Below are 13,492 nucleotides of genomic sequence, written 5' to 3'. Positions count from 1 at the left end.
ATTCAGGACTCACAGGCAAAGAGTCACTGTGCCATGAAATCCCTATGTACAGTGACAGAGACCTACCATGCTGCAAGGTATCCTAGACACAGCCAGGGCTGACATTTGGGCCCATTATGGCAGAGGAAGTGACAAGCCTAATCTATCCTAGGCTGGCCTGGAACTCATTATATAGCCTAGGATGGACTCAAACTTGCAGTGATCCTCTTGTCTCAACCTCTTAAGTACTAGCTTTCCAATGTCAGCCATCACACCTATCTCAAGCTGCCACCCTTAAGTGAAAAGAGGCCTAACAGGTTCGGCAGCTCTGGGGTTGGGTGTACCCCCACCTTTCAGGGTCAGTTTGCTTAGACAGCTCCCAAGGGGTCATTTTTCAAGGTACATGTGATTCTGATGCTCAGCTGGGTTTGGAAAGTGTGACTTTCTTTGTCCTCTTCTAGAAAACAAATGCTGTGTCTACCTCGTGGAAGAAAATGAAGATTTATTCTCTCCAGTCCAGAACAGCAGCAAATGGGCCCTTCTATATGTTCATTTTAATGGAACTAGGGCAGGGCAGGCCAATCTTGTTTGAAATTAAAAACTCTGGACCAATAGGGACCCAAAGCCAAGATTTGGGCTGTCATACTTAGCTGTCCTCAAGACAGTCATGAATTCTTAATTCAACAATGGGCTAAAGCCTAATTCCCACCATGGAAGAGCAACATCAAGAGAGGAGGTTTTTCTAAAGTAAACAAGCATTAGTACAATGATGCCATGCTTCTAGGAAAGAAAGGAATGCTGAAAGTATAAATTCTAGGGATAAGGGCTTTTCTAGATGGCACTCCACCCCACCCCACCCCCAGCAGTTTGCATGGCTTCAATATTAAACTCAGACCACAACAAAGATTATGACCTCTCTTTCTATCTGGCTATTCAGGTGAGATAAAAGGCAGGTGTTGTTTCCAATGACAACATGTTCTCAGTTTAGGGTTACAAAACTGAGTGCCACCTTGACATTTTAGAACCTGATTTTACTAGCAATGTACAGGAAAATATGACTGACCACTTGCCCAGCCCAATCTAAATGAAGTCAGTAGTTATCCCAGTGGCAGAAACACCCAATATGAGGTCAGTGTGAGAGAGGCAGAGGCAGCAGAGACCAAAGCCCAGGACAGTGCTGCAGCCACAGCTGGATTTCCTTGTCGCTCTTCTGTGTAGGGAGAAAGGAATGCACTGAGCTATGGACACCCTAGATATAATGTTCTAATGAGTGAGAAAGAACCCTGAGTTACTATAACAGCCAAGAGAAGTGGTGCTCAACCTTCCTGATGCTGCAACCCTTTAACACAGGTCCTCATCTTGTGGTGGCAATAAAATTTACTTTGTTGCTACTTCATAACTGTAATTTTGCTGCAGTTATGAATTATAATGTAAATATCTGATATGAAAATTTCTGATATGTGACCCCCCCCAGGGTCATGACCTACAAGTTGAGGGTTATACCTGGAGCTGGAGCAATGGCCCAGAGGTTTAGATTACACATTTTTCTTGCAAAAGACCTGAATTTGGTTCCCAGTGCTCACTTTGGGCAGCTGACCACTGCCTGTAACCCCAGCCTCAGGGAATCCAACGCCCTCTTCTAGCCTCCTTAGGCAGCCACAGTCCCATGCACATGTCCATACACAGATGCATCATTTAAATTTTTAAAAAATCCTTTTATAAAAAGAAGGAGAAATCCCCAAGAGGTAACTCTGCCAAACGTAGCTCTTTGGTAAAATCTTAATAATACAAAGCTGCTTCATGTTGACAGTGTTATAAAGTGACCAGCCAGTTCCTCCCAGCCAGGAAGAACAACAGACCTGAATGGGGACAGATGACCACAAAAGCACCTGCCCTGTTCTGGTGTGGAGATAAATCTGAGAAGGGGATTGAAGTTCGTACCCATGGTGCATCTGTGTGGGTGTGCATCCTGTGTCTTTCTGGGATCTCTCATAGCCTCACTCTTTGTGGCTGATGCCAGCATTTAATAAATGGTTTTTAATTTATGCAGCTATCTCTTACATTCTTAAGTATAAGAACAAAGCTTTTGTGGAATTTTCTAAAGAACTTTCTGGAAGTAGAACATATCTTTTTTTTTCCTGCGAGAAAATAAGGTCAGGATAAATAATTAGCTTAACAGGGAGTATTAAGAAACACTTGTCTTAACAAATATATATGTGTATATATATTAATACCAGGGTTTATATTGCTAATCCAATTAGGAAAACTGGAGGGGATTTTCATTTGGAAGTTAATTGAACAATAGAACTCAACATGGAAGTTCTGAGTACCAAATTATTCAAGTAAATATGGTAGAGTGTAATTTGTGATGGGACCAACTTCTAAAATTGGCAATGCTAGGATCCTCTCCTGCTAATTACCAAGATCTTCTTCATGAGGCACATGCTGGTTATGATTTCCTGTTGGTGATAAAAATGGCTAATCACGGTGTAAAACTCCTGCTTGACAAGGAAGTAATAAAAGTGAATCAGACTGGCAGAATCCAGTGATAAAGCCAATATTTATGGATGGTACCAGAGAGGCAGGCTGCGTAGCTAATATGTAACTCTGGTAGAGATGTGCTAATTTCTTCTGGAAAACTTACGCACCAGAACATGTTTTAATCTGCACCACACGTGCTTGTGATTAGTGTTCACCACTCAACACTGATGTTAGAGGTGGCTAAGAAGAAGTGGGTGAGCTTCAGGGTGGTTATGTCCAGGGGTAAGGCTAACTGGGGAGCATGGGTCAGGGAGAACAGGGGGCATGAGATAGGGACACTTGAGAAAAGAAAAGAGGAAGACACTTTCTGTTCTGCAACACAGAGGCTCCAGGACAGCCTGATGAGGTCAGGTGCCCTACAATTCGTTATTCTCAAGTGTAGTGACATAGAGAAATACCAGTTTATCCAAAAGCAGGACTGTGTAGCCATTTGACAAATGTGTGAAGAGAATGACCTAAAATGTCAACATTTAAAGAAAAATAGCCCTGACTTGGGATTTCTTTAACAGTAGAACCTAACTTCGAACTGCATGTCAGCAGAAGCCTGCCCCTCACATGTCTTCTCTTCAACCTGAAAACAGATGCAGTGTGAACATCACTGGAGGCCAAGCTCCTTCCCACAGGATCCCATCCATGAACTCTACTTGGGGTTTGCTCTGCCTCTTGGTATGAAGTTGCCAGCCTGGATTCAGCTGTGGTGTAGGGCAGACTGGCCAAGCCATTTCATAAATGCCTCTGAGAAACATGTGAGGGATTCTCAGCCCCAGATCATCCACCTGTAGATTGTGCCTCTATAAAACTCCAAAGGTTGACACTTACCTTATCCTCTTTGTCTCCTGCCAGGCTTTTCCTCTCTGGGGCACGTAGCATCAGAGCAGGAGGACGGGTTGTACGGCTGAGCTCTTTGCTTCTCTCTGTGGGACCAAAACAATGGTCATTAGTACTCCATTTGTCGTGTCAGCATGATTTGAAAAACTGAGCAAAGATAAAATGTGGCTTTGAAAAGCCAAACTGATTACCAGTCTACAGGAAGACTCTGGCATCTGGCCTTCCAGCTGTTGTTTAATGACAATGTTACCCTGACACTGAGCCTCAGAGACATGGGTCTCTCACCTGGTCCCCTTCCTGACCCAATCAAGGACTACCCATAACATCTGTTTCTGTGACTTCCTGAAGCCCTCCTTTTGGCCTTTCCCTGAAGATGCTGGCTAGTCCTACTCTCTCCCCTAGAACCCTTTAGATGAAGAATCCCAGGAAGAATCTCATGAAGTGTGCCCCCAATAAAAAACCACCCAGGATTGGAACAGTCCTGCTGGTGAGTCAGCACATGGTGGGAGAGTCTAAGAACACTACTAGCAAATGGTTAGCTACTGCCATGACTCAGTCCAGATGGCCCATTTGCAAATCTGGATGCTATTGCTTTCCCTTTGCATCCCATGCCTGGGCAGTCAGGAGCTTCCTTGGTGCCATCAAACTTCATGTGGACCTGAATTCAGCATAGTCTGTAGAATGTGTGGCCAGTCTACTTGTGTTAGAAATGTACAGGACCCAGGCCTTGCCCAGAAAGGACAAGGAGCAACGTGTGACATAGAACTAACCTCAATAAATCTTTGACAGCTAATGCCCATCATGGACACCATGGAGCATCCCTGATGGGTATGTAAAGGCCTCCAAGCTTGCCATACCTCTAGCTATCCCTTGTTCATCATCTAATGGGTAAGAGGTTTTCCATGGCCTGGCGTGTATGATATTTTGAACAATAATTGCATGAGCAAAGCAATAGAGAAGAATATTCTCTCTATAATCTGGCAAGCCCTGAATGAAAACCAAGTTAAAGTTTAACGTTTCTTTTTCCAGACTATAGCTTTCCAATGGCTCAAAACCCAGAGAAAATGCTTCCAGTAAAATACAGTGCACCGATGGCTGTTTTAACACCAAGAATAGAAAGAGATGCCAAACTATCCAACCACACACCAGCCCAACAGAAGAGAACCCACCAGAGAAGCAGGAACAGACTTCTCCTGGTTTGAGAGACATGAGTCTGGGAAACTTCTGCTTCTCAAGATATATCTAGAGCATCTGACATCAACCTCTGCTGGGGAAGTCACAGAGGGAAAGGTAGGAGATGGAAGAAATAGCTTCCCATGTGGGTATGCATGCCACATACATAAGCACACATGTGTACATGCCTGCAAACACACACATGCAAAACTGGTGACCATTGGTGCCCTCTGCTAAAACATCTGAGCCTGGAGGATGGGGCAGGTGGGGCAAAGCAGGGAACCATCTTGTCATTTTTACCTGCAATCTTTTTAATCTACCACGACAAATATCTTGTACACTGCCAACACCATGCATACTGACAACACTGCACCCTCTGTAGGTTAGTGGATTGGGCCATGCAGATGAGTAAAGAAAGAGTGAGCACGTGGATGAGAGAAATGACCATTGGCTTTGTAACTCCCAAGGGCAAAAATCGCATTTAAAATGTACAGTAATAGATGAACCTTGATGTCAGCCCTGAGTCTGCCTGTCTACACTCTCCATCCTGTTACCTGTTCTCTCCTGCCCACAGTAGATATTGAATGGTCTTAAGAGTCAAGCTGACAGAACTTTGCTGCTCTGAGGCATAAATAAAGCAGGTACGAGGCTATTCAGTTGTTAGTAGCTGGAATCCTCGCTTTTTCACACCTTCCAGATTCATTGTCATTGACATTGCCCCTTGGATAGAACAAGGCCTGATGCTTCTATGCCTTCTCTGGGCACCTGACAACTGAGTATGTTTTCAATCCAGCAAACTCCCCACTTGCTGTTGAAAAGTGTAGGTCTCACTGTGAGGATGCAGTTGATATTGAACTCAGTCCACCTACCTAAGAGGTCAAGATGGGGCTGCAAACTCCCACAGTGGGATATCATGATCTCTGAAGAGTAGTCACCATCCTAAATATCACTAGCAAGACTCAGGTGTGGTCAGACGGGCAAAGCACATCCCTGTCATTGCTGCACCTTATAAGAGACAGCTATGGGGCCAATCTAGGCATCTGGAGCATAGGAGAGCAAAGCACAGTTTGTTCAGAGACTTATAGACAGGTATGGAAATCTTAGTTTGCTTCACCTGCACCCAAAGAAAGGGTATGAACAAAGATTTGAGCTAAGGTCCTTGCGGGTGTGACTAGACATAGCAGGAGGTCTAGGCTGGTCAGAGAAATACATGGACCTGTGTCCAGAGCACCGTGACAACAAAACTGCAGAGACGTGCAGAGATGGAGCAGCAACAGGTAGCTCTTGTGAGAAAGACACAGTGTCCCAAGAATTCCCCCACCAGAGCTGGCCAGGCAGGGCCTTGGGACGCCTGCTTTTTTACCTTGTCTGCAGCCCTCATATTCAGGGTGAGGAAGAGTGAGGCAAGGACAAGTGGGACTGACTCCTGCCCAGTGACCCAGCCGAAAGCAGACTCAGATATGGGGAGAGAAAAGCCAAACTTCAAGGGAAGTTGGATGCTCTGATTACTGCTATGGACTTCACATATTTAATTACTGAGCTGAGACCTATTTTGTGACTGAAAGTGAGTGGATGAGATTTTACTACCCAAGAATGAGCCACAAGCCATTTGGTTTGGACTTTATCCAACATGTCATAAAGAGCAAGCTGTACAGAACAAGACAGGACAGACTTTGCAAAAAAGGAGCAAGGCTGGGTTTGCCTCTACACTGCATGCTCAATGGTTACAACACAGTGGTCATGGAGAAAGACATCCATGCATCTTCTGAGGATATGCAAATTAATATTCTTGGCCAAATAAGTCAGTGGAATTGGCAGCAAGGCCAGGTGTCTGTAATGTTATTCTTGAACAAAGAAAGCATGGTTTGCATTTATCCCCCCATTATCTTAGGAAGGCATGCTGAAGTCTTTATTTTACGGGAAACAGTTGATCTTTGGAAAGATCAGATTTTAAAGGCTAGCCTTTGAGATTCATGGGTTTATATTGGTCCTCTTGAGTGCTTCTTGGAGAAAATATTTTTGATGATCATTTTAAAGCCCTTCATGGCAGACACATATCCCCTGAATACCGGTGACAAATGTCTTGCCTTTCCCTACATAGTTTTCTTAATTGCCAACTCTTTTTAACAGCCATTGATTTTGCAGACCCTGTGGAGGCTCATGGAGGAAGCTCCTTGGGCCCCCAGACATAATTGGGTCTGCGCTGCAGCCATTCCACTGTGGAAGTGCTTACTCTACAGCTCTCTGTAGGCCACTTGCAGGGTCCACTCTGACATGCTTAAGTACTCTTTGCTTTGGGCCTCTCCACAGACTCCGATGATGCCATCATAAAGGACTCCCTGAAGTGGCAGAAAGAGCTACTTTATGGAGGAAAATCAACAAGTTGTAAGACTTCAGGCCCCCATGTACCTGGGAGAGTGCAGGATACATCTCCACCTAGGAGCAAGGCATGATGGTAATGCCTTCTCTGAAATCTGTCTATTGATCAAGCCCGACACTGATTTGAAGGCTCCCCAGTGGCTTCCAGTTTGATTTTTCTTCTTGGCAGTGTTGAGGGCCAAGAGAAATAGGATGGTGACAAGGTAGCCTGGAGGACAGGAGCCAGAGCTGTGGAAGTCACAGGAGCTGGCACATGTTGGCTTACTGTTTACAGGACTCTGCACAGTGCCCCTTGTTGGTGAAGAGAGGGGTGGGAAGTGATGCTATCAGTTGTCATGGGAGCTTTAACAGCTGGCCGGTGAACAGAAACCTTGGAGGTGCAGCCAAAAATCAAATCTGGAATTTAGGAGCCAGTCGCATGGAGGCAGGGGACAGAACTGTCCTGACGCACACCTCTAAGAACAGGACAAGGAGCTCAGCACCTGACTGGGGAGCCCATCCCAGGATGCACAGGTCAAGCACAAGCTCTGCCAGGAAAGGAAGGCTTGGGTCACAAGGATAGCCACACTAGCACTGTCCTCAGAGACCTCCTCCCAGGAAGGAAATGACAGGATAGCAGCCACCACTCTATGAAGTCACTGCCAAGCTCTGCTCAAGCCCTATAGCCAACTAGAGGACACTCCTGGGCTCCTGGAATCCATTTGTGAGCTGATCCTATAGCTTCTTTATCTCCCGACACTTCAGCTTGACTTCAGGGACCTCACAAAGTTCTACAAAACTGAAGATCATTTTCGTGGCAACACAAATCACTTCTGAGTCCTCCTAAATTTTCACAGGTTGTGATTTCAGAGTTGACAAGTGACAGAGAGAATTGATTTTCCACCCATTTTTATTTTCTTAGAATTTCTTATGCCAATGAGGTGGTAAAACACTCAGACAGGAGGGCAGGGCTGAGCTTCCTCAGGGTGTGGGGATCCAGGACTGTAAGGCCATCCCAACCCTGAAGGGTGACCCAACCTATGACAGACACCAGTTTGTCCATTCCTCCATTGTTCCACTTGCCTTTGGGGGTCTCCTATGTCACAGCTGGACAGACTAGCCTACAAGGTAATGGGTCAGTCTCCCTAGAGCATTCCATAACCTGAAACAGTCTTGCTGTCTGATGCAGGTAAACCACATGAAGTTATGGATGCAGGAATATTACCTACCACCATGCCAGCTATATGAAGGAGACTGTAACTGTGGGACAGCAGGAAGAGAGGAGACCTTGAGACACACTTAGGCTCTTTGATGATACTGTATCCACGTGTCAGTATCCATGAGAGTACTGGATGATGCTACAATTACCCAAAAAGCGGTTCCCAGGCCACCAGGGCACTGTAGCCACCCACCCCAGATGCAGTCTGTGAGCTGCTATGCCCTGAGGCAGTGGACAGTATGTGCATTCTGGATACAGACAGTGACTGCAGAGTCAGATGCAGTCTGTGAGCTGCAGAAGTGGACAGCATGTGCATTCTGGATACAGACACTGACTGCAGAGTCAGCTTCCAGCCTACTTCTCTAGCCTGCACAAGCTTGCGTTCAGAGGTAAATTAATGGACAGTGATTGACCCTGCACAATTCCAAGAGTAACAAAGTTCCAATCTCCCCCATACAGCTGAGATTTTTAAAGGCAGAAACATTAAATTAGACCATTCCTGTAAGAAAGCACACATCTTGTGAGTGCTCTGGGGTCAGCACATGGCAGCATTGAGACCTGGCCACAGTAGGAAAGAGGATGGACAAATGGGTTGAGGATGGAGAAGAGGCAGGCCTAGAGAAGAGACAGAAGCACAGCTTTGGATAGGAAGGGGCAGGAAGAGGGAGATCCATGTGACCCTGAAAAATATAGCAGTTTTCCCAAAAAAGCTTAAGTCCATTACAGTCACAAGCTGGGTTATGCAAGCAATGCCCACCATTCAAGACAGTGCTGCCTCACAGCTGGTGGGAGAAGGAAATCAGAGATGCACTCTGAGTCTGAAGAGGCTGTGCTCCACTCCAGGAAGCTGGTGTTCTGGGAAGCTCAGGATCCTCAAAGCTGTCCCTTAGTACTTGGTCCAGAGAGTGGGAGAAATTCTCCAACTCTCTAAGATGCAGATGCTGTACACAGGTGATGGGCACACATAAATAGATACATACGCATACACACACACCCACAGACATACAGACACAAGCACAGAGACACATGTGTGCACACAAGTTTACACAGAGACAAGGGTCCAGACACAAAGACATATGTGTCTACACACAGGTTCATATGCAGAAACATATATACACACAGAAACAAATATAGATACACAGGTACACAGACACATGTGCACACAGATGTATACACATACAGATGCATGTACATATACACAGACCCATGTGCACACACAGATATACACACATACAGATGCATGTATATATATATACAGATGGACACATACACTCTTATGGACACAATTAATTAGGTTTCAGCTTCATAGGTGAGAGTGTTATACCTTTTCCTTTTAGGATCCACACCAGGATAACAGAGTCCTCCAGCCCCCTGCTCTGATTTAAGGTCAGTTCCTACTTATTTTTCATCTGTAGATGTATCCCCAGAATGGTGACCATTTTTAATTTTGAACTTTCAGCCTCTACATTCTTAGACTGCAGAGGTGAACCCACAATAGTGTCCATACCCCAGAGGCGTGGACGGGTATGTGGGACAGGTGGGATATAAAAGGAAAAGTAAAAGCTCTCTCTCTTGGAAGCTAGCCACGTTCCCAGAGCTCCTATCTCCCTGTAAGTAACTTCTATATTCAATAAGTATCTTGGAACTTTTTCAGATAGCATTATTTCTCATCAGCTGGTGTCAGAAGTGGGATAGCAGTATTTCCTCACCACTAGACAATTGTGAAGTCTCTCCCTTCCTTTTGCTTCCAGGGTGTTTGCAAACTTCCTGTTTGTTCTCCCAGGACCTGTAACACCAGCTGTTTCACAGATCACTAGAGGGTGTTAGCTTAGGTGCCTGAAGGGTGAGTCCCCCACAGCTCATACTCAGCCCACCACACAGCACCACACAGCGCCACACTGCCAGCTCCACAGAACACTGCCAACCTTTCTCCCAGCGCGCTGTTGCCTTCCTCTCTCCTAAGCAGACCACGATGCACTCTCTGCAGACCAGCACATCAACTCCTGTTCCCATAGCACTCTCTCGTCCTCTCCCCTGAGCACACCCAAGTCTGCTGATCTTCCAGCTGTCTGAAAACCACTCAGAGCCAGGCGTGAGATGCCTGCGATCCTACTTATCAAAGCCCAGCTAGGGGGAACGAGAGGCTTTCAAGTAAGAATTTATGCCACCTTTATCTAAACCCATCTCAAGGGCCCCTGGGATCTCCAGGCCCCATCAGAGGTATCCATCACATTACAAATGCTCTGGGGGTGCAGATCCTCACTTGCTATTTCTCTCCTTCATTAAGTCAAATCAGAGTCAACAGATGGGACAATGGCACTATACTCCAGAGAGCCACAGTTAATCGTGTAACTAGAAAACAGAGCAATGCCAGTAGCTCTGTGGTACCCACTTCACAGACATAAGTGTGTGCCACCTCCTACACACTCTCAAGAAGACTGCACCTGGGTGCTACTGTCCCCAAGATTTCCACTCATACGGCTTTAGCTCTGTCTTTCAGTCTGTGCCCTGTCACTGTCATGTCTTACTGCAAATACCTATCCCTGCCTATCTCTATCACAAGTAAAGCAGACGGCCGTATGAGGGCCGTGAGAGGTGGAACTATGAGTCAGGTACTTCCAGAGCATAAGACACAGTGTACTGTATATTACACAGCACATTGCAAATATAATAAAATATAAATAAGCTTTATGGTCATAATGAAGACTTTTTAAAATTTTTTGAGATTATAAAATAATATATAATTTTCCTTTCCCTTTCATCCCCCCAAACATGGCCTCTTTTCATTAATATGTTCACACAGAGAGAGAGAGAGAGAGAGAGAGAGAGAGAGAGAGAGAGAAAGAGAGAGAGAGAGAGAGAGACTCCTAAAGGTACCTAAGAATTGCTGAGAGGGGGAGTAATAATCTCCAAGAAAGAACACATCAACTGGGTGTCTGACACCAAATTGCCAGCCCCTGAAAACACTGAAGACTTTTTAAGTCCCTTGTCTACTGCCCACTACGAGTCTACAGAAGAGATGAGACCTTGCTAGTCTCAAGGAGCATTTTGACAAAGTTAAAACTAAGTGTGGCTGTCCTAACACTCAAATACTGGCATTTGTCACTTCATATTTTAAAACTTCCTCAAAGTATCTTTTTATATAACCTTCAGCTAAATATAGGAGAGAAAGGCATGATTAAATATATTCATTTTCTAAATTGTGTCATTACATTTTATCAAATAGGAACATTTTGCAAAAATAGGATTCAATATTAAAGCAATCGTAACACACGAGAGAGATTTGTTACAGCTGCATCCCTAGAATGAGGTAATTATAACCACAGAGTGGATCCCAGTTTAAGCTATGCGGATACCTCCCAGGATGACAGTGTTGCTGAGTATCTGAGGCGTGTGCTATCTTCACAAAGATACTTCCTGTGATTTGAGACCTCAGATTGGGAAAGGTGTATTCTCCAGCACTGGACCTCAGCCCATAACTCTGAGGCCTTGGCATCTTCAGCTTTCTGGTCACCAAGGGAGAGAATCCTACAGTATTTTTGCCAGGACCTGAAGGAAGAGGGGTGCGAAGACAAGGAGAAAGAAGGAGAGAGCTGCAGCTGGATCAGATAAAAGATGCTGGTCGCCATCTGCCTGATTTGAGAAGTCAGCCGGCAGGCTGGGACAGTAGCTACCATTTCCGGAGAGAGATCTGGGCTCCACTGGAGGCTTCAAGTTGAAGTCAGATGGGCAAAGTGTCAAAGCCCAACTCAGCCACTTGGCAGCCAGGAAGGGTAATTGCTTTTCTCCTTTGAGTTTCCATTTCTCCTACTACAAAACAGGACAATGGCTCTGGGGCAAGAGGCTAAGTCCACAGTGCCATATGACACACAACACAGTTGGTGTCCTTGATACAGGGCTCTAGTGCCTATTGGACCAAAAAATCCATTCAAGCTAGTCTTATGTACCCCAAGGCCAGTATCTTCACGGCCTGGCTTCTCCTGGGGGCCTCATACTGAAAGAACTTCAATGAGCTGATAAAGTAGGAGCAAACATCTAAACACAACTCAGACATAAATCAGGATTTATGATTAATTCATCCTAGGGCACTGCATTTGCATGATTTAAATGAACAGATATTTTGGCGGTCTGAGCCCAGTGCACGAGAGTACTTACTGTGCTGGCAGCCCCACGTGATGGACCCAACGGTGCTTTCAGGAGAACACTGGGTTCTCTGTGCAGGTTCAGTGAGTAGCTTTTGATTTACAGGCCTGCTGCTTGAGCTTGTGCCTGCCACTCTCCTCCAGAGAGCTCAGATTGAGTCGGTGCTGACTTCTGTAGGACTAATCTACATGGAAATGCAATCCTCACCTAACTGATTTATTCTAGCATTTAGATGTAATAAAATTAATAGCGCAGTTCCCGGCTCAGTTGACGAAATTAACTCAGACTTTCTTAACCAACTTCTTCAGTTATTTTCTCCATTTTCAAAAGGCAAGCTATCCCAGTCATTCAATACAAATGGTTTTAATTAGCTTAAGGCAAACATAACCTTTAAAGAATGCAGACTTGGGATCGTGGGTCCTGCACTGAAGGATGGGAATGGTTCTATGCACACAGATTTCATTTGTCACATCAGGCCACGCCATCTGATTTGGGCTGGCACTGAAGCAGACCAACTACCCATCATTTGGAAGAACAATCTTCTGCCAAAGCATCAAGAAGCCACCCTGTCATGAAAGCCAAGAAAAATGCATTTGTATGTCAAGGATGGTACTTTTTGGAGGATGTGGAGAAAGAGGCCCAAAGTGGTTGTGTCCTAACACTATGAACCACAGCAGAGACTTGATCACCTTAGAGGCTATAGAAATTTTTCAGGAAACTTGCAACTTTAATGCTCATTTCATTTAGTGATACTAAAAATTTAAAGTGATCGATTCTAACATACTATGAAGTCTCTGGTAAACAAGACCCTCTGTTTGGAAAACACAGCACTTCTCCAGGATCCATCTTTCCACTATTGCATTGCACTGTGCCCCAGGGATTCCTCACTCCCTGACAAACTAAAATTGAGATTTCTGGCCCACAAACTAACACTTGTGTTTGCAAACCTGACATTGGGCTTCCCCTGCCCTTCTCTGGCTCTCCCTGACCTCTGCAGGTTAGAAGCCAATTCCATTCTGTCCTCACCAGACCTTATTCTCAGGAATTCATCCCTGCCCACAGCCCTCCCTCCTCCATGAGGGTTCAAGATCATGGTTCTCTAGAGTGACACTGCCCCCATCTCTGCCATTATAGCTCCCTGCTCCGCTCCTCAATACGAGCTGGAGACCTGAGCTCCCTAGACCTCTGGACCACATAGAGGACCGTGTGTTGACTACAGAGCAGATTAAAATCATTGGCTACTGTGTTCTT

The 13,492-nt window shown here is 45.3% G+C and overlaps 1 protein-coding gene across 1 annotated transcript in view; it reads right to left on the bottom strand.

Annotated features, from left to right (window-relative positions):
- The window catches only part of Tcerg1l (transcription elongation regulator 1 like), a 184,584-nt gene that overhangs the window by 61,474 nt on the left and 109,618 nt on the right, over nt 1-13,492 (bottom strand). The window contains exon 5 of the mRNA XM_005064264.4: nt 3,340-3,434. Within this exon, the coding sequence (XP_005064321.1) occupies nt 3,340-3,434 (95 nt within the window). The remainder of the gene's footprint in view (nt 1-3,339; nt 3,435-13,492) is intronic.

This window comes from Mesocricetus auratus, unplaced genomic scaffold (genome assembly GCF_017639785.1).
Source record: "Mesocricetus auratus isolate SY011 unplaced genomic scaffold, BCM_Maur_2.0 Super-Scaffold_4256, whole genome shotgun sequence".
NCBI classification, from domain to species: domain Eukaryota; kingdom Metazoa; phylum Chordata; class Mammalia; order Rodentia; family Cricetidae; genus Mesocricetus; species Mesocricetus auratus.
This window is presented reverse-complemented; position numbering and strand designations above follow the sequence as displayed.